At 43.6% G+C, this 27,071-nt stretch overlaps 1 protein-coding gene across 1 annotated transcript in view; it reads left to right on the top strand.

Annotated features, from left to right (window-relative positions):
- The window catches only part of FRK (fyn related Src family tyrosine kinase), a 98,711-nt gene that overhangs the window by 51,866 nt on the left and 19,774 nt on the right, over positions 1 to 27,071 (top strand). The window contains exons 3-6 of the mRNA XM_060238351.1: positions 181 to 344; positions 1,676 to 1,844; positions 21,602 to 21,760; positions 25,340 to 25,521. Coding sequence (XP_060094334.1) covers positions 181 to 344; positions 1,676 to 1,844; positions 21,602 to 21,760; positions 25,340 to 25,521 — 674 coding nt within the window. The remainder of the gene's footprint in view (positions 1 to 180; positions 345 to 1,675; positions 1,845 to 21,601; positions 21,761 to 25,339; positions 25,522 to 27,071) is intronic.

Below are 27,071 nucleotides of genomic sequence, written 5' to 3'. Positions count from 1 at the left end.
CTGCTCTGAAACTCCTTTGAGTAATGAAAAGTGGGGTATAAAAACCAACTCTTCTTCTTCTAGTTTAGGAGTCAAGATTTCAGACCTGGCATGTTGTGCACAAGGTTTGGATAATTATTTGTGTACATTATGTATGTACAATGGCAACCTTACAATACATTCTCTTCCATATATACCTAGTGTTTGATGGCAGAGCTGTGAGGCACTACCGAATCCAACAGTTGGACAATGGAGAATTTTACGTGACCAGAAGCAAAACATTTCCAACTTTGACTGCTTTTGTCAGACACTACAGTAAGAGCAGCGATGGACTATGTGTACGGCTCGGGAAGCCATGTGTAAAGGTACAGCTAATACAAAGATATTTCTTTTGAACTATAGGGAACCTTTTGGTTATTGAGGTGATAAGTACTTAACCCTTCTACTGGCCTTAATGATTATTTTAGGAAATTGTACATAACTGTGCCATTTCATTCTCAGAGGTGCTATATCAGTAAAAAATGCCATTCCATTTTGGACAAATAATTGTGCGGCAGCATGAAAAAAGCATGCCAACGTGATTTATGAAGTCACAGCAGAAATATATATTGAGATGAAATTACCAAGTTCATAACTCTAGCTGTCTATACAAACTGACCAAAAAGGGGGAGGGGGAATCAAGTTCTTATAGGCAATATTTCATTTTTTTCTAAAACCTACCTGAGTTATTTTTCTAATTTTGGATATTTAATGTTTCAGATTCTTTTATATATACACACACATAATGCACATATATACAAATATATATATATAAATGCATCACATAATTTTCTGCTTTTGGCTTTTCAATTTCCACTCCCCTTCCAATAAAACCACTCCTTTCAGAAGTAATAGGTTCTAGAAGTGAATGTTTATAAATTTACACTTTGGATTCACTGAAGCAGTCCATTTTTATCAAATATATATAGTGTGAAAACCATTAACTCATTCCTTGCAGTACAAAGCTGAAGAGACAAAGATGAAGGGGGTGGGGTAACAGTCAAATGAGGATGCAGCATGCAGTGGTATTAAGAGCATGTGTTTGTATATGAAAACGTTGTGCTTCCCACAGAATGTATACAATTTACCATGTATTAGTGTTTTTAATTATACTTGAGGGGGGGAAATTACATAACTTAAAGAGCACTGGGGATTTTGAACAAATAGAAGAAATACTTTAAAGAACTCAGTAATCAGAGTTGGTTAGTAAACAAGGCTTTCTACATTCATTACTCTGACAACTATCACTGTTTTCTAAGGACAGCATTTATTGCTATAACAGTGTTAACCAGGGGTCGTTTTGTAGAAAAATAGGTGGTGGAGCTCATCCAGAATTGTTATGCAGCTGTACCTATTATTCAATGGACAAGGTGGGAAGGAGGAGGTGGAACTCTCAGAAAGATTCAGGAGCTGTGCTCCTGTGAGCTCCCACTGAATTCGAGGTCTGGTGTTAACTCTATATGTTTGTGTAGCCAGTGCCCATTTTGGCACATTAAGCCTCTGTTAAAAAGAAATTTTTCTCCAGCTCAGTTGGCAAATTTGGCAACCTTTTTAGAACTGTGAGGAATGACTGAGATGACATGCTCTTTCAGATATAGTAGTTTTTTTCTCTCAGAGATTGCATAGTTTATGTATGGTGTTGTTTTATTTTCATCAGACAGATGTCCCGGCTCCCTATGATTTGTCATACCAAACTGTAGATCAGTGGGAGATAGACCGTAGTTCCCTGCAGCTCTTGAAAAGATTGGGTTCTGGCCAGTTTGGTGAAGTTTGGGAAGGCTTATGGAATAATACCACACCTGTGGCCATCAAAACGTTAAAACCAGGTATGTTGAAAGTTTGTCTGAATGTTTCTTATACAATTAATGGTAAACAGCCATCTGAACAAATTAATTCATACTTCTGAATAGAAAGCATTATTCCTCTCAAACTGTGGAGTTGTTACCAACTGACACCTTCAAAGTTTTCACATTATTTCCCCCTACTAATTTTTAGAGTATTCAGTCTGGCCTTTTCCCTGCAGGAAAACTGATCAACAATTCAGTTGAACCATTTTTTTTAAGGGGACTTAAGAAGACATTAGGCTGGGAAGATGTTGTGTGTCTGATATGTTCTTTTATTTCTTCCTCTCCATTCCATAGCACTGGTTTAACTGCCTGCCATGCTTTCCTTCTCCAGCTGCCTTGAAGAATTATAGCCCTCCATTTTTTTTCCTTTTGAGTTTATTTAATAATTTGTCTATTTATTAATTTACTTCATTTTGGGTATCTGCTGTTCGTTGATTTCTGGCAACATCTTTTTCGTATACACCCAAGATTTCTTTTGTGATACTGTTTTGGGGATCTGCATTTTGTGTAATTGTTTCGTATTCTGTATGATGTTACTCTCATATTTTAGATAGACTTTGTGCTTGTATACCATTTTATGTTTTAATAAAATATTTGGTTCTCTTAAAAAAAAATAAATTATAGCCCCCCCAAACAGAAGGAAAGGACAGGTACATAAAATGAAGAAAAGATAAAATGAATGTAAATCTAATTTCCACATATACTCATTAAACTGACTGTTATCATATACCTTCTTAAAGTTACTATATTGCTTGCTTTAGGCTGGAATTTTTTTTATTATTATTTTGTTCATATTTTTCTTTTTGCATATTTATTTTATAATAGTGTTTGCATTACATTTCCTTAATTTAATATTGGTTTAAAATTTGTATCTCAGTTGATTGCTTACAAAATATAACCTTTGGTATAAGAGCAGAAGAGTTTGCTCAGTTGGACAAGGAAAGCTAGTATTCACTAAAAGGTTGGATGAGGAGGGAATGTAGCATGGGATAGCTCAATCACATCAGATCTCAGAAGCTAAACAGGGTCAGTACTTGGATGCAACACCACCCAGGAAGACTCTGCAGAGGAAAAGAAGAGAAGAGATCAGATTTTTACCCCGCCCTTCACTCAGAGTCTCAGAGTGCTTTACAATCTCCTTTCCCTTCCTCTCCCCACAACAGATACCTTATGAGGTAGATGGGGCTGAGAGAGCTCTTCAAGAACTGATCTTGAGAGAACAGCTCTAAAAGAACTGTTGCCTATGGAGGAGTGGGGAATCAAACCCGGTTCTCCCAGATTAGAGTCTGCCCTCTTAACCACTATAATGAACTGGAAGGCAATAGCAAACTGCATCTGCTTCTCACTTGCATTGGAAATCCCTTGCTCAGGTTATTATTTATGTATTTAGAAGAAGAAGAAGAAGAAGAATTGCAGATTTATACCCTGCCCTTCTCTCTAAATCAGAGACTCAGAATGGCTTACAATCTCCTATGTCTTCTCCCCCCACAACAGACACCCTGTGAGGTGGGTGGGGCTGAGAGGGATCTCACAGCAGCTGCCCTTTCAAGGACAACCTCTGCTAGTGCTATAGCTAATCCAAGGCCATTCCAGCAGGTGCAAATGGAGGAGTGGGGAATCAAACCCAGTTCTCCCAGATCAGAGTCCACACACTTAACCACTACACCAAACTGGCTTTATCAAATTTGTTTTGTTGGCTGCCGTTCCCTGCAAACAGAGCTCAGGTTGGCTTAGGTAAAAATACAATAAATAATAAAAGTAAACAACATCAAAATACGAAGTATCTATAATAATAATTCTCCTGCAGCATGGCCAAATCCCGTGCTACCATTGGATAATATCTGCAGGAACACATAATTGGCCCATCATGTCTCAGTCAAAGTCTCTGGCCTCCCATTGGCTGACTCCCTTGCCCCCATCTACTCAGGCCCAGGAATGTTGAACAAACTGCCAAAAGCAGTCTTACCTCAGAGAGAGATACATCTCTGATGCTTCTCTATGTCCTCTCTGTCAACTGGCCTCAGAAAGGGTTGCAGACCAGGCCCGACTGAGAGTGCTTCCTTAGTCTCTCAAAGGCCGTGGCTTCTGCCTGGGAAGTGATAGCCAGAGGCTGTTGCTTGGCAACCCAGGCTCCTTTTCTCAGTACAAGGAGAGGCCTCAGGTGAATAGAATGCCATAGATTCCAGCCTCCAAATCAGTTATTTCTTCCAGGATGGGGAGAGGGATCTGTTGTCTGGAGTTCAGCCCAGGGTCCACTTAGGGGTTAGCTACTGTATGCCTGGCTGCTTGCTACTGTTCACAGCAGCCGCCCCTATGACAGCCACTGTGGCATAGGATTTAGGGCTTTAGAGCAAGGTCTACCAGACCCAGGTTCTTGCTGTGGAAGCTAACTGGGTGATTTTGGACCACTCATAGACTTCCAGCCTAACCTACCTCACAGAGTTGTGAGAGGAGAATGATGTAAGCTGCTTTGGTTCCCCCCACACACACTGTGGAGAAGGACAGTCCTTTTCCTATGTAGAGACTGCAGGGAGGGGGAAGGCAATGGAAAGCTGAAGTCAGAGGGGCAGATCAAAGGAAGGAGATAGGGTTACCAACTCCAGGTTAGGAAATTACTGGAGATTTAAGAGGTGGGGCCTGGAGAGAGTGGGGTTTGAGGAGGGGTGGTACCTTAGACAGGTACAATGCTATTTCCTCCTGTGAAGCTAGTGTTGCCAATCTCCAGGTGAGGGCTGGAGATCACTCAGAATTACAACTGCTCTCCAGATGGCAGAAATCAGCTCCCCTGGAGGTGGTGGTGGGGAGTGAATGCCTTCACTTGGGTGGGTGAGAAGACAGCAAGTGTGGGAGGGCATTCACCCAGAGCCTCTTTCTAGAACCCATTGTGTTTTTCTTCGCAACGGGCCTTATTGCTAGTCAATAATAAAACAATACACAATTCAAGATGGCAATAAAAATTTCAGTGCCCACTTGCCTTTAGAGCAGAGGGGAATTTGGGGAGATAAAACGGGGAAGGCTGAGATATGACTGAGAATGCCAGATCATTGTTATCCTTAGCCAAATGCCTGGCAGAACATCTTTGCCTTGTGAGCTCTACAGAAAGGTAATAAATCCCATAGGACATGGATGTCCTATTGCAGAGAGTTCCACCAGGTAGGGGCCAGGGCCAAAAATGCCCTGTCCCTAGTCGAGGACAGCCAGATCTCTTTCAGGACAGGAACCACCAGGAGGTTCTTATTCCTAGAGAGTAATACTCTTCCAGGGCATACTGAGAGAGGCGGTATCGAATATATGTAGGTTCCTGACCGCTAAGGACCTTGAAGGTCAGAACTAGAACCTTGAACTGGATCTGGTGCTTCACAGGAAGCTAGTGCAGTTCATACAGACCAGGTTGTATGTGCGCCATCTGGGGGTGGGGAGGTCCCTGTTAGGACCTGCACAGCCACATTTTGGATCAGCTGGAGCTTTTGGATGAGGCACAAGACAAGGCCCACGTAGAGCAAATTACATTAATCTACCTGGAGGATATATAGATCAGTTGCAAATTGACTGCACTTACATACATATAAGCAGGGCTTTTTTTTGAGCAGGAATGCACAGGAACGAAGTTCCGGCTGGCTTGGCATCAGGAGGTTTGGCCTAATATGCAAATGAGTTCCTGCTGGGCTTTTTCCTACCAAAGATTCTATTGTGTGAGCTTGGCTCCAAAGACTCTACTGTGTGAGCAGAAGATGATTCCAATCACAGGATTAAAGGGTTTATCACATGTTTCCACTGAAGGGGTCAGTGTAGGGTTGCCAAGACCAATTCAAGAAATATCTGGGGACTTTGGGGGTGGAGCCAGGAGCCTTGGTGGGTGGGGCCAGGAGACATTGGGGGTGGAGTCATGAGCAAAGTTGGAACAAGTACAATTGAACTCCAAAGGGAGTTCTGGCCATCACATTGAAAGGGACTGCACACTTTTTCAGTGCCTTCCCTCCATTAGAAATAATGAAGGATAGGGGCGCCTTCTTTGAGGGCTCATAGAATTGCCTCCCCCTGGTCCAATCCTTTTAGAACTTGGAGGGTTTTTTGAGGAAAGGCATCAGATGCTATGCTTCAAATTTGGTGCCTCTACCTCAAAGAACATCCCCTCCAGAACCCCAGATACCCACAGATTAATTCCCCATTATTCCCTATGGGAATTGTTCTCCATAGGGAATAATAGAGTGCCCAGTAGACATTTCCCTCCCCGCCCCCTGCTTTCTAAAGTGTTCTAAAGCAGGGGGAGGGCCTTCAAACTGGGGAATCCCTTGCTGCCTCCCTCTCTCTCTCACACACACTTACTGGGTCTAGTTCCTCCACAACTTTACTTGCTCTGAAAACGAAAGCAAAACAAACAGAGGGTATCTGCTCTGACGAAACTACTGCTGACCGTTCCCCATGAAGTGCTTCCTGTTTCCTGCTTCCTGCTCAACTTTAAAGGCACACATTTGAAAAACAGATGTGTTTGCAGGTTTCTAAACCTGCTGGAGCTCTAGAGGTACATGGTGACTGTGGGGGCATGGCTTCCCTCTGCTGGCCAGCTGGCTGGGGGCGGGAGGAAGCCTGTAAAACCAGGGGATTCCCTGCTGGAACCTGGGGATTGGGAAGCCTAGGTCAGTGTGGGCATGGAAGAACAAATCAGATACCATTGTTGAAACGTTCAGACCAACACTTTGCTCTAGTTGTGCATTTTTATAATAATAATAACTTTATATTTCTATCCCTGTCAGAACTGGCAGAACGTCAAACAAGACCCAAAACTTGTTGCAAAGTATAGGCATTTATTTGAGAACTACAGTACTGGAGCTTCAAGATAACACTGATGCCTGAGCCTGGCATCTAGTTACATTTTATGCGGTTAAGACAGCAACAATAAAGCAATCTTTCACACGGTTTACAGACAAGTGTCTCGTTCTCAGGAGTTGTTATCAGAAGGGAGGATGCAGTCCCGCTGAGAGGGCCTGCTGCGCCTGGCTTCAAAGGGCCACCTGCAGATGTTGACCAGGGGTTATCTGTCACCCTCCAGTGATCACAGGGTGTTTGAAATGCAGAGCATTTTGTGTTAGTTACAGAGGCAAAGCATAGTGTGTTAGTATTGGATTACAATATGGAGTCAGTATGGTTAACATCATATAAGAAAGTTACAAGTTCTGACATGCTGCCCCCCCTAAGCTGTTCGCCTTGGGCATGTGCGGGTACAGCAGGTGGAATTTCTTAAGCAATTGGGGAGCCGATACATCGCTAGCTTTGACCCACTCGTCACAGCTCGGAGGAAAGTACTTCCACCTGATGAGGTAGTACAGTACCCCTCGCCTGACTACTGAGTCCAGTATCTCCTGCACCTCATGGTGGCTCTGGCCCTTCACTTGAGTAGGAGGTGGCTCTGGAGGGCGAGGGTGCCAGGATGTAGCTCCAGGATCTTTGCGAAGAAGGCTGCAATGAAAAACAGGGTGGATCTTACTCAGTAGCTTGGGTAATTCCAACTCTACAGTCACCTTGTTAATTACCCTTTTTATTTTGAAGGGCCCCAGATACTTGTAGGCCAGCTTGCGGCACGCTTGAGGGAGAGGGAGGTTTTTGGTTGACAGGAATACCTTCTCCCCTTCCTTGAACTTCCACTGGGGGGAGTGCTTCTTATCGAAGTGCCGCTTATACTCTTCCTTGGCCTCGTCCAGGTTTTCCTGAATCACCTTCCACCCTTTACGTATTCCCTCCCACCACTGTTGACAAGAGGTCTGCTCGGGGGACCCGGCTGGTAAGGGGAGGTGTGGAAAGGGCTTCCCTTCGTACCCATTCACTATCTGAAAAGGGGAGGTCTTGGTGGAGCTATGGAGGCTGTTGTTGTACCCATATTCTGCGAAGGCTAATAGTTCCACCCAGTTTGTTTGCTGGTAGTTGATGAAGCAGCGGAGATATTGCTCTAGAAGCCCGTTCACCCTCTCCGTCTGTCCGTCCGTCTGAGGGTGATAGGCTGAGCTGAGTCCCTGTTCCATCCCGGTGATCTTACAGAACTCCCGCCAGAAGTTGGCAATGAACTGAGGCCCGCGGTCGCTAATGACCTTGTCGGGGAACAAGTGTAGGCGGACCACGTGGTTAAAAAATAGTTGAGCTAGTTTTTTGGCATTGGGCAACTTCTTGCAGGGGATGAAATGAGCCTGTTTGGAGAAAGTGTCCACCACCACCAGGATTACTGTCTTCCCTTGCGAGGGGGGCAGTTCGACTATGAAATCCATTGACACGACCAACCAGGGTCTGGTGGCCATGGGGAGGGGTACTAGGTGGCCGGGTGGTTTCCCCCTCCTTTGCTTGGCCATGATGCAGGTTGGGCAGGAGCCTACGAACTCTGATACGTCTTTCTTTAGGTGGGGCCACCAGAACTGCCTGTTTAGTAGGTTCAGAGTTTTCACATAGCCAAAGTGCCCCGCTAGGCGGCTGGAGTGGCACTGCTCAAGCACTTCTTTTCTAAGGCTTTTGGGCACGTAAATTTTCCCTTTGTAGAACCAAAGTCCCCCCTCCCCCTTCTCTATTCCTTCTGGCCGCTCCCCTCCCTCCGCTTCCGTCTCGGCCACGAATCGTTCTCTCTCCTTCGGTTCAGGGGGCCCTGTTTGCTTTCCGGATCGGGTTGTGACTCCCCCTGCTACAGATGAAGGGGGAATGAGGGAGTCTATTACTTCCTCTTTTTGGCTGTCGTGTTGGGGCATGCGTGACAGTGCGTCAGCTAAGAAATTTTTTGTTCCAGGAATGTGTTTCAACACAAAGTCAAATTTGGCGAAAAAGCCCGCCCATCGTATCTGTTTTGCGGTTAATTTGCGGTGGCCGGTCAGGGCTTCTAGGTTTTTGTGATTGGTCCAAATTTCGAATGGGACTCGCGCCCCTTCTAACCACGACCGCCATGTTTTTAAAGCAAACGTAACCTCAAATGCTTCCTTGTCCCACACCGACCAGTTTCTCTGTTCGTTCGAGAATTTGTGCGAGATGTATGCGCAGGGCCGGAGTCCCCCCTCATCGTCCCTCTGCATTAATATGGCCCCCACCGCAACGTCGGAAGCGTCACATTGTACCACGAAGGGTTTTAGCTCGTTGGGGTGGGCAAGGACTGGTTCAGAAGTGAATAATCGTTTGAGCTCATCAAAGGCGCACTCAGGTGACCAAGTCAGGCGCGCGCCGGGTTTTTTCGCTTCCTCCCCCTTCCCCTTTGTTTTGAGGAGCTCCGTAAGGGGCAGCATGACCTGGGCGAACCCCTTGATGAACCCGCGGTAAAAATTTGCGAACCCGAGGAATGATTGTAGCTGCCGTCGGGTTCGGAGCGGTTCCCCGTCTAGGACCGCCTGTATTTTCACGGGGTTCATCGCTAACCCTTCCCCCGACACTCGGAAACCCAGGTAGTCCAGTTCCGTTTTGTGGAACTCACACTTCGCTAGTTTGGCATACAGTTTGTTTTGGCACAGGGTGGTTAACACTTTTCTCACTAACGGTACATGTGATTCCAGGTCTTTTGAGTAAATAATGATGTCATCAAGATAAACCACCAGTTCGATGGCGCAGTTACAAGTTCTGACAATCCTGCCCTCCCCGCCAAGGCAGGCTCAGGGCGGCTCACAGCATAAAAATACATTATACATCAAGTTATACTTATAAAATCATGGTTAAAACAATTTACAGATTATATTAAAATTAACATTAACAATATGGTGCTATAAACATTAGATCTTCAATAGAATTCAGTAACTAAAAGCATTTTCAGCGGCACTTCTTAGCTTGTCGTTAGTTGAAAGGCTATTTTGAAGAGGTGGGTCTTACAGGCTCTACGGAATTGATCTAAGCATCGTAGGGCCCGTACCTCCTCTGGGAGTTGATTCCACAGCAGTGGAGCTGCAATAGAGAAGGCCCGATCCCGGGTGGCCTTCAATCTGGCCTCCCTTGGCCCAGGGATATTCAGCTGGTTTTTTCCAGCTGACCTCAGCGCTCTCTGGGGCTCATATGGGGAGAGACGGTCCCTCAGGTAGGCAGGTCCTCGACCATATTATTAGTTTTTTTATTAGTTGGGGAAGAATATGATTTGTATATTCAGATCGCTATGTAATGTTAGGATGTCATCATCTTCACTATATTATCTTAGCTAATCAGGTATCATTTAATAAATAGTTCTCCAAAAATAAAAAAATGTACTAAAACAGCATCAGATTACTATTAAAAATGCAGCAACACTGAAAGATTTGATTTTTGATAAGAAGCTGCAGTTTCAATGCAGGGGGAAAAGAATCCTAAAAAACCAAAAGCAAACCCTAATGCATGGATGCCAGCCTCCAGGTGATCCCCTGGAATCAGAGCTCATATCCAGACTACAGAGATCAGTTTTCCTGAAGAAAATGGATGCTTTGGAGGAGGAACTCTGTGGCATTGTACTTCATTGAGATCCATGTCCTCCCCAGGCTGTCCCCAAATTTCCAGGAGTTTTCCAAACTAGATCTGCAAACCCCACATCCCCATTCTTGCCAGTGGCCAAGAAGGATTTGGCAGACCTACCCTAAAAGCACAGAAATATGGCACAGCTCACCCTGGCCTTGCTTGTTGTTCTCTTGTCCCCTCCCCCCCCCTCCTCGTTGCTCCCTAAATCTGTATTGGCCCGGGGTGCTGTAATGACTTGTTCCACTATTCATATAATATTCATAATATTCTTGGGACCAAGGATAATAAACTTATCTAGTTGTATAGGCTAGTACAGGGGTAGGGAACATTGGCTCTCCAGATGTTTTTTGCCTTCAACTCCCATCAGCCCCAGCCATTGGCCATGCTGGCTGGGGCTGATGGGAGTTGTAGGCAAAAAACATCTGGAGAGCCAATGTTCCCTACCCCTGGGCTAGTATATACATGATGGTATATACATGACTTTAGCCATACTTTGACTGGGTAGACTTCAGAAATTCACTGCTTTTTATCTTCATTTTTCTAATTTGTAAAATGGGAATAACAGTATGTACAGTACAGTGTTATCAGGATAAGTAAGACAAGGAATTATATAGAAGCATCCTACAGTGCCATTGGCTTCAGAATGGCAAACATAGTTATCGTCCTCTGCAGCCATCCTATGAAGTAGGCACAGTAGCGAAGTCAACAGTACAAGAATTGTACAAACAAGAGCAACACTGACAACCATTCCAACAATATCTCTGTCATCCCCAGTCATGATGTTATGCGCTGATAAAAAGTTATTCCTAGTGCCTTACCCAATTAGCAGCCACTGAGGTTGCCATAGAGAACCAGCAGCTCTCTTCTGTCAGAGGTCACTCATAGCTTGATCCCTATCATTCCAGTAATAGCCAGTGGATTGCAGAAAACCTTCCACTGGGAAAAGAGTTTATTCTGGTCTAAGGATTCTCAAGTTTTGGAACACTTTACACTTGTCTGCTTTAAAACTGCAAAATTTTGCAAAGAAGAGATGGTCCATATGGACAATGATCAGTTAACACTGTAGCAGGAAGCTCATAGCAGGCAACATGTGATCTGGCCAGCTAGAAGGAAGAATCAATAGAACTGACTACTTGAAGCTTGAATAAGCAATTGTGAAACAAGGCAATAGTACATCCTTGTCACAATAATTGGACTGCTGGCTGCCTTATGAATTAAATTTGAATCTACTTGGACATCACTCATCATTTTTCTTCTCTGCTAAACTGGACTGCTTTAAAAATTGGACTTATTTTCTGATGGCCACTTTGGGATGTTCTGTTCTTTAAATAATTGAGCTGTGCCTGTTCTTTATGTTATATAGAATATAGTAAGTTTTTGATAATATTGTTATTGTTTCTTTAGTGGTTGAGGTTGGTAATCACAGATGCTTTGTGCTTTATTTTCCTGCTACCTACTACTGTGGTTCTCTTGTTGCATTGCTTAATCCCCAGGTGGGGGCAGGGGATCCCCCGGTTTGGAGGCCTTCCCTCCTCTTCAGGGTCATCAGAAAGTGTGGGGGGGGATGTCTGCTGGGTGCTCCATTATTTTCTATGCAGATCAATTTCCATAGGGCAGCGTTTCCCATTTGCAGGGTTGCAACCTGGCACTGGGCCACGGAAGCCTCAATACCAGATCCCCCCAAAAGCCAAAGCTAGCCCCGCCCCCAGCAAAATTTGAGCTCCGTTTTCCTTCCTTCCATTCCCCCCACATCTCTGTTATGCAGGTAAAAGCTAGGCTTGAAGACTGACACAGGCTGAAAAGCCTGAGCTCCATTTTCCTTTCTTCCATCCCCCAACATCTCTGTATTATGAAGAGAAAAGCTAGGCTTGAAGACTGACACAGGCTGCAAAGCCTGAGCTCTGTTTTCCTTCCTTCCTTCCTCCCGCCCCACCCCCGTCTCTATGTTATGCAGATAAAAATGCCATAAAAGTTGGACATATATACAGCAAAGATTTCTTGAAATATGCTTTCTGATGTGCAAAATATTAGTCCATCATGGGAGATGTAATAAATATTTACTTAAGGTCAGAAAGGAAACAATTTATTTGTTTAATAAAAGAAGTACAATGTTACCCTGTTAAAGAGTTTCATAAAATTCTTCTATATTTACTTCATACAATTTTCCTCCAGACTGAGTAGAAGCTGATTTTTTTTTTAATTCTGCCAGTGGTGGATTAAAAATACAATTGATTAGTCTGCGGCCTTTACATTTTAGACAGGCCTTAATTAACCTCACAGAGTGAGGTACAAAATTCCTAATTAACTGGCAGAAATGTTGATAAAAGCAAACCATCCCATCTTTAAGATTTTTATTAATGTAACAGTGTGAAGATTTTGCTGTGTTTTTGATGCTACCATCTGCATTGTAAGACTATATAAGACCCTTTATATGTACTCTGGCACTGATTCCACTATTTATTGTTGCTAAATAGCTTCCAGATGTCCTTTGATTTGACATCTTGAGAGAAAAGGGGGAAAGCTGAGTCTGAGTAAAAGGATATCTTATGAGGGCAAAATACACCTCACAATGTCAACCCATGGAGGATTTAGAAAAAGTGAATAATAAACTGACAGTCTTTTTGAAAATCATAAGAACATAAGAGAAGCCATGTTGGATCAGGCCAATGGCCCATCCAGTCCAACACTCTGGGTCACACAGTGGTAACACACATATTGTTGCTAATAGCCACTGATGGACCTCTGCTTCATATTTTTATCCAATCCCCTCTTAAATCTGGCTATGCTTGTAGCCGCCACTACCTCCTGTAGCAGTGAATTCCAAATGTTAATCACCCTTTGGGTGAAGAAGTACTTCCTTTTATCCGTTTTAACCTGACTGCTCATCAATTTCATTGAATGCCCACGAGTTCTTGTACTGTGAGAAAGGAGAAAAGTACTTCTTTCTCTACTATCTCCATCCCATGCATAATCTTCTAAACCTCTATCATGTCATCCCGCAGTCGACATTTCTCCAAGCTAAAGAGCCCCAAACGTTTTAACCTTTCTTCATAGGGAAAGTGTTTCAAACCTTTAATCATTCTAGTTGCCTTTTTCTGGACTTTTTCCAATGCTATAATATCCTTTTTGAGGTGCGGTGACCAGAATTGTACACAGTATTCCAAATGAAACCCAGCATGGCGTTGGCCTTTTTTTATTGCAATCGCACACTGTCTTGACATTTTCAGTGAGTTATCTACCATGACCCCAAGATCTCTCTCTTGGTCAGTCTCTGCCAGTTTACATCCCATCAACTTGTATTTGTAGCTGAGATTCTTGGCTCCAATGTGCATTACTTTGCGCTTGGCCACATTGAACCTCATCTGCCACGTTGACACCCACTCACCCAGCCTCAACAGATCCCTTTGGAGTGCCTCACAATCCTTTCTGGTTCTCACCACCCTGAACAATTTAGTGTCATCTGCAAACTTGGCCACTTCACTGCTTACTCCCAACTCCAGATCATTAATGAACAAGTTAAAGAGCATGGGAGCCAGTACTGAGCCCTGCGGCACCCCACTGCTTACCGTCCTCCACTGCAAAGACTGCCCATTTATACTCACTCTCTGCTTCCTATTAATTAGCCAGTTTTTGATTCACAAGAAGACCTGTCCTTTTACTCCATGACTCTTGAGCTTACTAAGGAGTCTTTGATGAGGAACTTTATCAAAAACTTTCTGTAAGTCAAAGTAAACAACATCTATTGGGTCCCCTTTGTCCACATGTTTGTTCACCCCCTCAAAGAACTGTAACAGATTAGTGAGGCAAGATCTTACCTTACAGAACCCATGCTGAGTATTCCTCAATAACTTGTGTTCATCAATCTGCCTACTCATCCTGTCCTTGATAATGGTTTCTACCAACTTTCCTGGTATTGAAGTCAGACTGACTGGCCTGTAATTTCCCGGATCTCCTCTGAAACCCTTTTTAAAGATGGGGGTGACATTTGCTGCCTTCCAGTTCTCAGGAACGGAGGCAGATTTCAATGAAAGATTACATATTTTTGTCAGGAGATCCACAAGTTCAACTTTGAGTTCTTTCAGAACTCTTGGATGCATACCATCTGGACCTGGTGACTTATTAGTTTTTAATTTGTAAATCAGTTGTAGGACCTCCTCTCTTGTCACCTCAATATGATTCAGGTCTTTCAACACTCCTTCCAAAATTAGTGGTTCTGGAGCAGGCAAACACTTCTCATCTTCCACAGTGAAGACGGAGGCAAAAAATACATTCAGCCTCTCAGCCATTTCCCTATCCTCTTTCAGTAATGCTTTGACACCTTGGTCATCCAAGGGCCCCACTGCCTCCCTGGCTGGTTTCTTGCTTCTAATACATATGAAGAATTTTTTATTGTTGGTCTTTATGATTTCTGCGATATGCTCCTCATAGTCCCTTTTTGCCTGCTTGATCACAGTCTTGCATTTGATTTGCCACAGCCTGTGTTCCCTTTTATTAATCTCATTTGGACTAGCTTTCCACCACTTAAAGGAGTCCTTCTTACCTTTTACAGCTTCCATTACTTTGTTAACCATGCAGGCCTTTTTTTTTTTACCTGTTTGTGCCTTCCCTAACTTGTGGCATATATTTTGTCTGAGCTTCTAGGATTGTAGTTTTAAATAGCCTCCAAGCTTCCCCAAGGGTTTTGACTGTATTTACCTTTCCTTTCAGCTTTCTCTTCACATGCCTCCTCATCTCAGAGAATTTACCCCTTTTAAAGTTAAACATAGTTGTGCTGGTCTTTTGGGGCAACTCCCTATTTATACAAACAGTGAAATCAATAATGTTATGATCACTGCTCCCAAGCGGTGCGATCACTTTTACATCTATCACCAAGTCTTGGGCATTACTTAGGACCAAATCCAGGATCACCCCACCCCTGGTAGGTTCTGTGATCATCTGCTCCATAGCACAGTCATTGAGAGCATCTAGAAACTCAATCTCTTTCTCTTGACCTGAACACATATTGATCCAATCAATCTGTGGGTAGTTAAAATCACCTATTACGACACAGATTTTACGTTTAGCTGCTATCTTTAATCCTTCCATCATATTATAATCATCCTCTATCTTTTGCTTTGGTGGGCGATAACAAACTCTCATAGTTAAATTAACTTTTGGGCCCTCTATTTCAACCCAAAGCATTTCTAGAAGGGAATCTAATTCTTTGACTTCAGTCTTACTGGACCGTATGCCCCTCTGACATATTGAGCCACGCCACTTCCAACCCTTCCCTCCCTATCCTTCCGATATTACTTATATCCAGGAATTACTGTGTCCCACTGATTCTCCTCATTCCACCAAGTTTCTGAAATTCCCCCAACTAAACATTCCAACTCACCAATTTTACTTTGAACACTTCTAGCATTTGTATACAAACATCTATAATTTCCCAGGCAAGTTAGGCCCACCACCTTCCTCCTGCTACCTCGAGACATTGGCAGACGCTCCATACTGTTTGTCACCGTCTCAGTGGATAACTCTGATCCATTACCCGGTAGAAAAGTAACAGCTAACCCTTCATCTCTTTGAGATTAATCCTCCTGAACCAGAGACATTTCATCTCCTGTCGGCTTTCCCCCAAGATTTAGTTTAAAAACTGTTCTGCCACCTTTTTCATTTTAAGCGTCAGCAGCTTAGTTCCATCTGGGGACAAGTGGAGACTGTCTCTTTTGTACAGCTCCCGCTTGTTCCAAAAAGCATCCCACTGCCTAACAAATGTAAACCCTTCCTCTCTACACCATCGTCTCATCCACACATTGAAACTTCTAATTTGTGCCTGTCTCTCCAGCCCAGCACATGGAACAGGTAGCACTTCTGAGCAGGCTACCTTGGAGGTCGTGGCTTTAAGTCTCCTGCCTAGCAGCTTAAATTTTTCCTCCAGGACCTCACGACTGCATTTCCCCACATCGTTGGTGCCAACATGCACCACGAGCACTGGCTCCTCCCCAGCACTGTCTATCAGCCTATCTACAACACGCGTAATGTCCACTACCTTCGCACCTGGCAGTCAAGTCACCATACGGTCAGTATGCAGTTTTGCCACCCAGCTGTCTACTTGCCTAAGGATCGAATAACCAACTACCAAGACCGCCCCCCCTCTCCCTGCCCAGGGATAGTTCCTTGGCATGAAAGGATACCTGCTCACCAACTGAAGAAGAGGTCCCTTCTGATGGCGCATTCCCCTTATCCTCAGCACGGTGCCCTGTTCCCTTTCAACCCTCATGCTCCCTCGCAGCAACGGGGCTGCTACATTCAGAGTAGGGCTCATCGAATACGTCCCCGAGAGTCTTCTCCGAGTGCCTAACTGACTGTCTTTGCTTCTCCAGGTCATTCACCTCAGCCTCAAGGGTATGAACTCGTTCCCTGAGGACCAAGAGCTCCTTGCATCGAGCACACACCCAAGACTTCTGTCCTGTGGGCAGATAGTCATACACGTGACACTCAGTGCAAAGCACTGGAAAGCCCCCACTCCCCTGCTGGCATTCTACCTTCATGATAGCTTTTTAAAAATATACAGTCCCCTTTTAAATCCTGTTTGTTTATGTGGCTCTCCTTCTGGAGGGTCTACTTACCTTATTGGGAACACAAGGAAAATAGGGATCTGGGTTCCTGGTCCTTACACAGCCCCCAGGCCAAGAGCCCTCTGGCAAGGCGCAGCTTAATAATGCAAAGAGGGTGGGGCCTCAGTCTGCCCCAGGAACACCGCCACTCCTAATCAATCAGCAACAATCACCTTCAGCCCACTCAAACCAAACAAACAGCAGTTCCCCAGCAACCACAAATTCAGAATTTCAGCAATCACACAGTCAGACAAACTCAGAAATTCACAGCAACTCTCCCAGCTGTTTAGAAAGCCAAACCTCACCCTTATAGCACTTCTTATCTGCTCTCTCTCAAAGCTCTCTGAAATGTGCTCTCTGAAATCAATGTGTCTAAAACCCAAAGGTTATTATCTGCATAGCATTTCTGAAAGCCCCAACTTTTAAAATAAAGAGCAGCTTAAGAAAGGTTTATTTTTTTTTATTTATAACCCATCCTCCCCCAAAATGGGCTCAGGGTGGGTAACAACATATAAAACTTACAGTCAAGAAAAACAATCAATCACAAGTTTAGATTGCCCAACAGCCATTTTTACAATTCCGATTGTCCTTCCACCACATATTTTCCTTTTCCAGAGTTCTATTCATGATTAGTCCTTCCTAAATATGCTTTTGTTTTCAGGGGAACATGGGAGGAGTGGGGACATCCCCAACGTTATGACATCACAGAGAAGTGTTGTTATCACATTAGGGATGCAGCCCCATGGAATGTGTCCATGGAACCTTCCCTTTAAATGGAGGGATGTAGCGGGACTGCCTCCTCTGCTATGTCCCTGGAAGAACATTATGGTCTACTGGCAATAACTTGTTGGTGATCCCCAGCCCTAAAGATCCCCAACTGTCCTCAATGAGGGCCAGAGCTTTTTCAGTCCTGGCTCCAGCATGATGGAACTCTTGGTCCTGGTCCTGACCTGGTGGAATTCTCTGCCAGATTACACCAGAGCCCTGCAGAATCTTAATGCAATTTCATAGGACCTGTAAGGCAGAGATGTTCTTCCAGGTTTTTGAGTAAGGACAGCAATGGTCGCCAAGCTGGCACCTCAATTCCCCTGTCCCTTTGAGCTCTCCCCTTGATATGATGTCCAGCAGTCTGGAACAGAAATTGTGTAAGATGATGTTTTAGCTTGAATTGTTTTTATTGGTTTTAAATTTATATATTTCCATATTATTGATGTAAATTGCCGAGAGTCTGGTGTTAGCTGGGATGGGACAATTAATAAGTTGTAGAAGTAGTAGTAGTAGTTACCATCATCATCATTATTTTGTGAGCAGGTGCGCCAGTGCTCCACATGCATGACCTCCACTTGCAAAAAGCATTTAAAGGGGCCATGTGCTGGACAGCCCTTAAAATTTTATAAGAGGGGAGAGATCAGTGGTCACTGTTGGGAGTGGGGCTTCCCCCAGCCTGTCAGCAGCAGATAGGAGCTTGCAAAATTGGGGATCCCCTGTCCCCACCTGGGGACTGATATCCCTAAGGGTCAACAATGTATCACTGAAAAGTTTCAGTCAGGACAGATAAATTACTCATTTTTGTGGTTTAAGAGGCAACTTTTCCATCAGTTGCTAATGCCCTATGATAAAATGCTCTTGTGAAAGTACCTTATTGAGTAGTACTGTGTACTGAGTACTGTGTACAATTCTGATCACCGCACCTCAAAATATTATAGCATTGGAAAAAGTGCAGAAAAGGGCAACTAGAATGATTAAAGGGTTGGAACACTTTCCCTATGAAGAAAGGTTAAAATGCTTGGGGCTGTTTAGCTTGGAGAAACACCGACTGCGGGGTGACATGACAGAGGTTTACAAGATTATGCATGGGACAGAGAAGGTAGAGAAAGAAGTACTTTTCTCCCTTTCTCACAATGCAAGAACTCCATGCTGGTAATTATTATGAAGGAAATTGAAAACAAATCAGCTAGTATCATAATGCCCCTGTTTAAATTGATGGTGCAGTCTTATTTGGAATACTGTGTACAATTCTGGTCACTGCACCTCAAAAAAGATATTATAGCATTGGAAAATGTGCAGAAATGGGCAACTTGAATGATTAAAGGGTTGGAACACTTTCCCTATGAAGAAAGGTTAAAACACTTGGGGCTCTTTAGCTTGGAGAAACGTCAACTGAGGGGTGACATGTACCTCGTAAGACAATTACGGAAGACTGTTCATTATTTTAAAATTGCTTAGAAGAAAAACATTTAAGTGACTCTTTCATCTGACAGAAAATTGTTATCCTAACCCAAAGTCAGAATACTGTTATTCTACATTAGGTTATTATTTTCAGCCTGTAACTCATGTTGCTTTTAGTTTTCACCAATTTCACACTAGCCCTTTAATCCTGGATTAGCCCTGTCCCTAAACTGACATTCTACACTAAAATCATAGAATCATAAAGTCATAGAGTTGGTTTCTCTGATTCTAGTGTAGAATGTCAGTTTGGGGACAGGGCTAAACCAGGATTAAAGGTCTAGTGCGAAATGGGAAGTTTTCTTAAGGGTTTATGATTCTGAAGATATCATGACTCATTGAGAGCCAGTTTGGTGTAGTGGTTAAGTGTGCGGACTCTTATCTGGGAGAACTGGGTTTGATTCCCCACTCCTCCACTTGCACCTGCTGGAATGGCCTTGGGTCAGCCATAGCTCTGGCAGAGGTTGTCCTTGAAAGGGCAGCTGCTGTGAGAGCCCTCTTCAGCCCCACCCACCTCACAGGGTGTCTGTTGTGGGGGAGGAAGGTAAAGGAGATTGTGAGCCGCTCTGAGACTCTTCGGAGTGGAGGTGAGGTGTTTTTTGCCTACCTTGTACTGCCTGTTAGAGAGGGACAGTTGGTAGTAGTTGGTTAAGTGTTGGCAGAATGAGCAAGGGGTTACGGAAGCCCAGGGGAGCACCCAGGGCACCACACCAGTTGAGTGCAAGCGATCGGCAGGAGCAGCAGATGGGCTTCACGGCTCAATGTTGCAGAATGCCGATTGTGTGATCCGTCCCCGCAAGACTGGCTCTTCCTGGGTGATTATGCCAGTGTGGGGTAGGATGATCTGGCCTGGCCGGCCTGCCATGAGCCAAACCTTGCTCTTGTCAGGGGCAGGGTGGCTCGCTCATACATGGACAAGGAAGGGCCAAGGGATGACCCCGGGGTTTGTCCAGTTTCTGGTAACCCTAGTTACAGTTTGGTTATGTTCAATAAAAGGCCCATTGTACCAAAGATTTATGTTGTCAGTCTCTTCATTCCGACCTTGGGGGGGCAAAGGCTCATTCTCCTCCATATTTGCTGTAATGCCTAGAACATTTGGTACAGTGGCACCAGGAAATAATACTGGTAGCCCAAAGGGACATTAATTGTTTCCTCATGTAGACCATGACTGCTTTGGTGAATTCAGGTTTCACTCAGTCATGCAAATTATTGAGGAACATCTACATTTTTATTCACTCTGTTTAGAAATACTTTATGAATCCTTTCGAGGGAACCTGCCTTCAATGGTTTACAAAATGAAACATTATGAAAACATTTTAAAATGTTAACTAAAAGACATAGCAAAAAACAAAAACAAAACAACCCCCACAAATAACTGAGCAGCCAAAAACTGCGTTCAAAGAGCAAGCCCTTCATTACAACCCTGGGTAAACAAAAATGTTTTGATTTGGTGCCTAGAAGAGAATATGTTAGGCACCTGGCAAGTTTCAAGAGGAACAGCATTCCATAGTCAATGGGCAACTACTGTAAAAGCTCTATCTATTATTGCCACCTGACTCGCCAGTGAAGGCGGGGTTATGGATAGCAGCATTTGTAAGTCAAGATCTTAGCTGGAAGGCTGGACAATGTGGGAGGAGCAGATCTGTTATTCTGGTTCCTTCAGGTAGCCATTCATTGCTTCAAAAGTAGGATCCAGCACTTTGAATTGTTCCCGGAAACAAATGGGCAGCCAATGCAGACTTTTCAGTAGATAGAAGTCATGTATGTCAGCTTGAAGTAATTTTCAAATTTGCTGCAGGAATGGATTCCTGCACAGATGTGAAAATGTGGAGGCATCTTTGAAGGGCACAGTGACAACAGTTGTTTTCAACGGATAACATCGTTTCATGGGTTTTCCTATGACTTTCACTTATATGTTCTTGTGAGAACTGATTTTCTGCAGGCACTCAACAAGTTTGCTGCATGACAGGTGTAGCAGAATGTTGAATTTCCTTCTTTGGTTCTGAAAATGACAATAAAATGCTAAGTAATAAACATGTTGTATCCCAAGGTGTAATGAACTGAAACATTGTCGTTTTGAAGTGATGAGTAAGTCAATCATTAGGGCCTGGGTCCATAGCTAGAAGCATTGATAACAGTCATTAGAGATGCTGAAAATTACTACCCTCTTACTAATAATTTTGAATATCAAGGAGCAGTAGCACAACTGGTAAAAGTAAGCCTTCAGACATAAAATGGCCCACAGTAACTCTTGTTATTAGATATTTTTATTAAACTTGAGAAAAGTCATAATATGAAACCTTTGTTCTCCTTCATTTCCATAGATTTTTTTTTCTGGAATAACTTAGATATTTGCACTGACATGCTCTGCAAAGGGAAAAAAAAGTGGCCATAGTCATTTATTCAGGACTGCAGGGCAGACAAGAATGGCCTTTAATAACACAGGCTAATTTTCTTTTGTCACTGTTCTCATTTCAGGCTCAATGGATCCAAAAGACTTCCTGAGGGAAGCACATATAATGAAGAACCTGAGACACCCGAAGCTTATACAGCTCTATGCTGTTTGCACTTTAAAGGATCCAATTTATATTATTACGGAACTGATGAGACATGGAAGTCTGCTAGAATATCTCCAAAGTAAGTGGGATGCATTTCATTTAGCAACATAGTGAGCAGCTAGCACGACAGAAAATGCATTCAAAACAAAGATGAACAGATCACTAAATTCTGATGAGATACAAAAACTATAGGGATTGGTAAGGTTAAAGAGAAGAAAAATGTGCCTGGAATTCACAGAATGGCCAGGCCAGCTCCCTACAAATAATAAAACACCATCTATGGTTGTAATGATATGCTTGCCCTTTCTTTCCAGCCTGGTAAAGTCCCATCATAACTTTGCAAAGTGCTTGACATTTAAGAGTGATTTTTATTTATTCATTCATTTCCTTTAAATACTCAACAAATCTGGAAACCAGTGTGATTTAGAGTATTTAGAGAGTCATGCTTGGCCCAGGAAGACTCCAGTTCAAAAACTCGGTTTTGAAGACTTTGTAAAAGAAAACTTTTTTGCCATGCTTTTGATAGGTTGTGAGCAAAGCTGTGGCATGCTTCCTTTTCTTCTGTATTTTCTGTCACTGTGATATTGTATTTGTTTTAAAAATTATTGAAACCACTTTGAGTCTCACTGATTGGGGAACTATGGGATAGAAATATTTAAAATTAATTTTTAATACATTCAACTATAAAGCTTAATGGATGGCTTTATCAGTCTAGCATACATCACACAATTGTGAGCATCAAGCATAGGAAGGGAGATACACATGCTTGGCCTTGATTTTCTTGGAAGACAGGCAAGATCAAAATGTAAAAGATAATGAGTTTATCTTAAGTGATAACAGCTGGTCCAAGTACAGTCAGTCATAGGACTGCCAAGCCCCTGGTCCGGGTGGGGGTTCCTCCGCTTGGGAAGTTCCCAACCCATTGGCCCACATTGGGCCAGCGGGGGGAACCCTCTCTAACGTCGTCGGCATGATTACATCATCCAGAAGTGACGTCATCGTGCTGGCATGCAGCGAACACTCTAGGCATTTCTGGGAAAACTCTATGGTTTTCCTGGATGCTCTAGCCATTTGGGAAGGGAAAACTCTATAGTAACATAGAGTTTCCCCAGAAACGCCTAGAGTGGCTACAGCATGCCACCGCAATGACGTCACTTTTGGGTGACGTCACTTCTGGGTGACGTCACTGCATCATGTGCATGCTTCGCACGCACATGAAAGTCCCCCACTGAAGAGCAGAGGGGACTTGGCAACCCTAGTCAGTCAGAGTTTTATAGCTGAACAGAAGCCTGAATATAGCTTCCCTTGTTCAAATCCACTGTCTTCATGATTCATCAGATGACAGATATTCCAAAGGGCAGTTCTGGTGGTAGACAGCTGAGCATGTTTTGGCCTGGAGATCATGAGATTTTGTGAACTTGATCGTAGTGCTCTCTGGGGCTCATGGGGAAAGGCGGCCCCGGAGGTAGACAGGTCCCTGGTCATATAGGGCTTTAAAGGTCATGACCAGCACCTTGAAGCGAACCCGAAACGCTACAGGCAACCAGTCCAGCATTTCCAGTGCAGGTTGAATCTGCTCCTGTAAAGGTAGTGATAAATACCAGTTTGTGAAGGTATAGTCAACGGGAAACGGGAAAGGTAATGGGAAAGGTAATGATTCAAGTTAGTATAGCTATAAAATAGTTCAGATGCAATGTTTGGTCTGGCAAAACAGGCTTTTCCTCTGGCCAAACTTAGCAGAATGAAATGGTGTGATACAATCCTTTTCCTATAGAAGTACGACCCAATGCTGTTTATGTGTATACTCCTAAGGAAATGGGATTAATTTCAGTGGGACTTACTCTAAAATAATAGTCTGTAGTGTTAAAGATTTGAAGTGATTTCACAAATGCTAAGACCAGAAATGTTGAACTCATTTGTTTCAAGGGACGGATCTGACATAAATGTCACTTTGTTGGGCTGGGCCATGCATGTCATAAAATGTAAAACCAGATACCAGAGATATATACTTTATAAAGGTAATTTCTGATGTTGAATGGCAACAGCAGGTGAATGACAATAGCAGGCTTGATTGGATTAGGTGTGCTATGCAGAGAGGTAGCAGGTGTGGTGATACCAGTGTTGGTAATGAGTCGAGAAGCCTAGGTCTCAATTCTATCCAGGAGGATTCAGTCCAGGACGATGCAAAGACATTAGACAACCACATTAGAAACCACATTTCAGTTGCTGTCCTAAGAGCAGCAGTGCTCTTACAAGGCAATTTCAAAGGGAGATTAGGAAGAGAGACTGCTGAACTGCAATTGAGAATGAAGCTCAAGACAATGCATCCTCCAGGACTGAACTGAGACCTAGATTTCCTGTCTCATTACCAATGTGTGCTATTATCATTGGGCATGTGAAATCACTCCACTTTCCAAGATATAAGGACCAATCCAAGTGTTTTAATTCCTAATCAGGATCTTTTTTTGAAGAAAATAAATCCAGATAGGAACAGAGAAATCTAGTCTTTCTTTTATTTTAAAAAACCCACAACTTTTCAGAATAAGCTAAAATAATTTCCTCAATGCACACTGTGACTGTCAGAAGAATCCACACACCTTCCCTCTGAAGAAGTGTGCTTGCACATCAAACCTTATACCTGGAATAAAACGTTTTTGGTCTTAAAGCTGCCATGGCACTACAACTTTGTTCTCTCTCTCTCTCTTTCCTTCCCCCTCCCCTCTTCCCCCAAAAGCAGCAGTCCTCAAGAAGGAAACAGAAGCTCTCTCTGTGTTTGTGTGCATGTGCAAGAGAGAGGCTTGTCTTTGTAGAAAGCAGGAAGCAGCCATGGAGCTATTTCTCTGTGTGAGAGAGAGACAGAGAGGGCGGGAGGGGGGAGGGAGGAAAGAGGCAGGAAGTGAAGAGCCACTGAGGGAGTTGGGGGAAAAGCAAGCTATGGTGTGGCTGCAGCAGTAGCCCTGGAAAAGCAAGCAGGAGGAAGTTGCTCAGGGGCCAGATTTGAGCCCTGTGCTGGCCAGATGCATCCCGCAAGCCACATGACTGTCTTTTCCTAGGCTAGCCTGATCTCATAAAATATCAGAAGCGAAGCACAGTTTGCCCTGGTTAGCACCTGAATGAGAGACTACCAAGGAAGACCAGGGTCACTACGTGGAGGCAGGCAATGAACCTCTGAACATGTCTTGCCTTGAAAACCCTATGGCATCACTATTAGCTGCAACTTGATGGCACTTTCCACCATGACCACTGAGACTGTTGTTTGGTGTGAAATATGCCACTTTGAAAACTGCATGCTATATGTAAAGCTGCATGCTATATGTAAAAAGAGGTATTTTTAAAACAGGCATTCTAGTTGATGTAAGCTTTGATCTACGGATACTGGAAACACAAAACCACGATTCACATTTGTTGTTTAAAAAACCCCTCAGGTTAATTTTAATATGAAATGTTGGGATGCTCTCCATTATTCAAGGAAGCTATGAGCCTGTACTTTCCCATATAATGTTGTTAGTACTGTTTAGCAGTTAAACCATTTTTAACGTTACGAGTCTTTTGTGACTTTAAATCTTAACTTATTCATCTGGTTCTTACCAGCCAGCTATCTCAAATCTGTAATTTTGTTCCTCCTTAAAATGGCAAGTTGTTCTTTTCTTTTGTACAGATGATGGAGGTTCTAGGATCCGCATACCTCAGCAGGTGGACATGGCAGCTCAAGTTGCCGCAGGAATGGCTTATCTTGAATCTCAGAATTACATCCATCGTGATTTGGCAGCCAGAAATGTCCTTGTTGGTGAACACAATGTTTACAAAGTGGCAGATTTTGGACTTGCTCGGGTTTTTAAGGTAGTTTTCTTTAATTAATGTTTAATTTTGAGCAGGGGTTGTTTTGTAGAAAAATAAGTGGTGGAGCTTATCCAGGATTGTTACGCAGCTGCACCTACTATTCAATGGACAAGGTGGGAAGGAGGAGTTGGAACACTCAGAAAGGTTCAGGAGCTGTGCTCCTGCTGAATCCAAGGCCTGATTTTGAGACATCTTGATATATCAGTGTCCATAAGAGTCATGGAAGGTCTTCTGAGCATTTTTTCTCTTGGTGATACTAATCATGGGGTCCCATAATGTGGAGGAATAGGAATTCTCTCATGAGGGAGAAAATAACAGTTGATATGCTTGGATTCCTCTTTGCACAGTCCCTGGAGGCAGGAAATTGAGAAGCCCACCCCTCAGTCTTTTCCCTACTTCCACCTGAGAGAGTAGTGGATTTGGAGAGGTCCTGAGATATTCCTTTAAGGAACTCCTTTGGTTGCATTTTGTTCTTTCCTTTCCAGGTTTGTGTCTTCTGTGTGTCTTTTCCTTTGTTTAAAAAACCCCCAAACCTATGTTTGTTCTTTTGACCTTGTGTTTCCTGAGGCTGTTTGTATTTGTCCGCTGCTTCAGTCATGGCAGTATGGTAGCTGAAGTCTCTGACCATGGGACCTTCTCTGAGGGAGAGTTGGGGGAGGTGATCCCAAGGCAGCGGAGTAAGAAATCCGTGCAAACCCACTTGCCCAGCCCTCTTGGCGTGGCAGAGCTCCTGGAGAGAGCCATTGACTATGAAGTCCATAGCTCGGATAACAAAGAAGCCAGCTTGATTTTTGGCACTGAAACTGTGCCCTCTGCTGACCAGCTGAGACAGCCTGTATTGGCCCATCAGCCCTGTTCAATGCAGCCTTCTCGGGCTATCAGAGTGGTGGGTTGAGTCAAAGGGAGACAATAGCTCCACACCATGTGGGAAGCCAGGATGAGGGAGAGACCTTTGTTTCCCACCAGGCTTCCAGGACTGGCTAGAACAATTTATGTCCAATCACTTAGAGAAGGAAAATAATATTTTTTTTTACCTTCCTGGAAAAGACAAAGTGAGGTTTCCCCCATACCTCTCCCTCTCCAGTCGAATACCTTAAAAAAAAAACCCTAGCTACTTCAGGGCTTCTAGACACAGAAAAGGCCAGTGCTCTTTTGACCAAAAAAGGCCACTTATAAAAGCACCCTTCCCATTAGGAGCAATTATTCAAATTTTTCAGACTACAGATCAGAAGATAGAGATTCCCCTTAGCCTCTGAGGATTCCAATGCAGATTTAAATAAAGAGGAGGGGCAGCTATCTAACAATCATGAGGTCCCTCAACAGAGCAAATCAACTCACCACCTTTTTATCTCTTGAGGAGCTCTCTTGAACCCTCCTATAGAATGCATTATAATCCTACAGCTTTCTGCCCCTAGGATAGAAATCCCCAAGGAGGAACTTTTAGTTATAAGAACAAAACACTGAGGAAAGTAAAATCTTAAGAAACAACATGCAAGGGTTTTTTTCAGCCTGTTCCAAGCTGTTCTTCTATACAGTTCCCCTCAGTAAGA

The sequence above is a fragment of the Heteronotia binoei genome, chromosome 1 (assembly GCF_032191835.1).
Source record: "Heteronotia binoei isolate CCM8104 ecotype False Entrance Well chromosome 1, APGP_CSIRO_Hbin_v1, whole genome shotgun sequence".
NCBI classification, from domain to species: domain Eukaryota; kingdom Metazoa; phylum Chordata; class Lepidosauria; order Squamata; family Gekkonidae; genus Heteronotia; species Heteronotia binoei.
The sequence above is the reverse complement of the archived record's forward strand: the minus strand, read 5'-3'. Positions and strand labels throughout refer to the sequence as shown.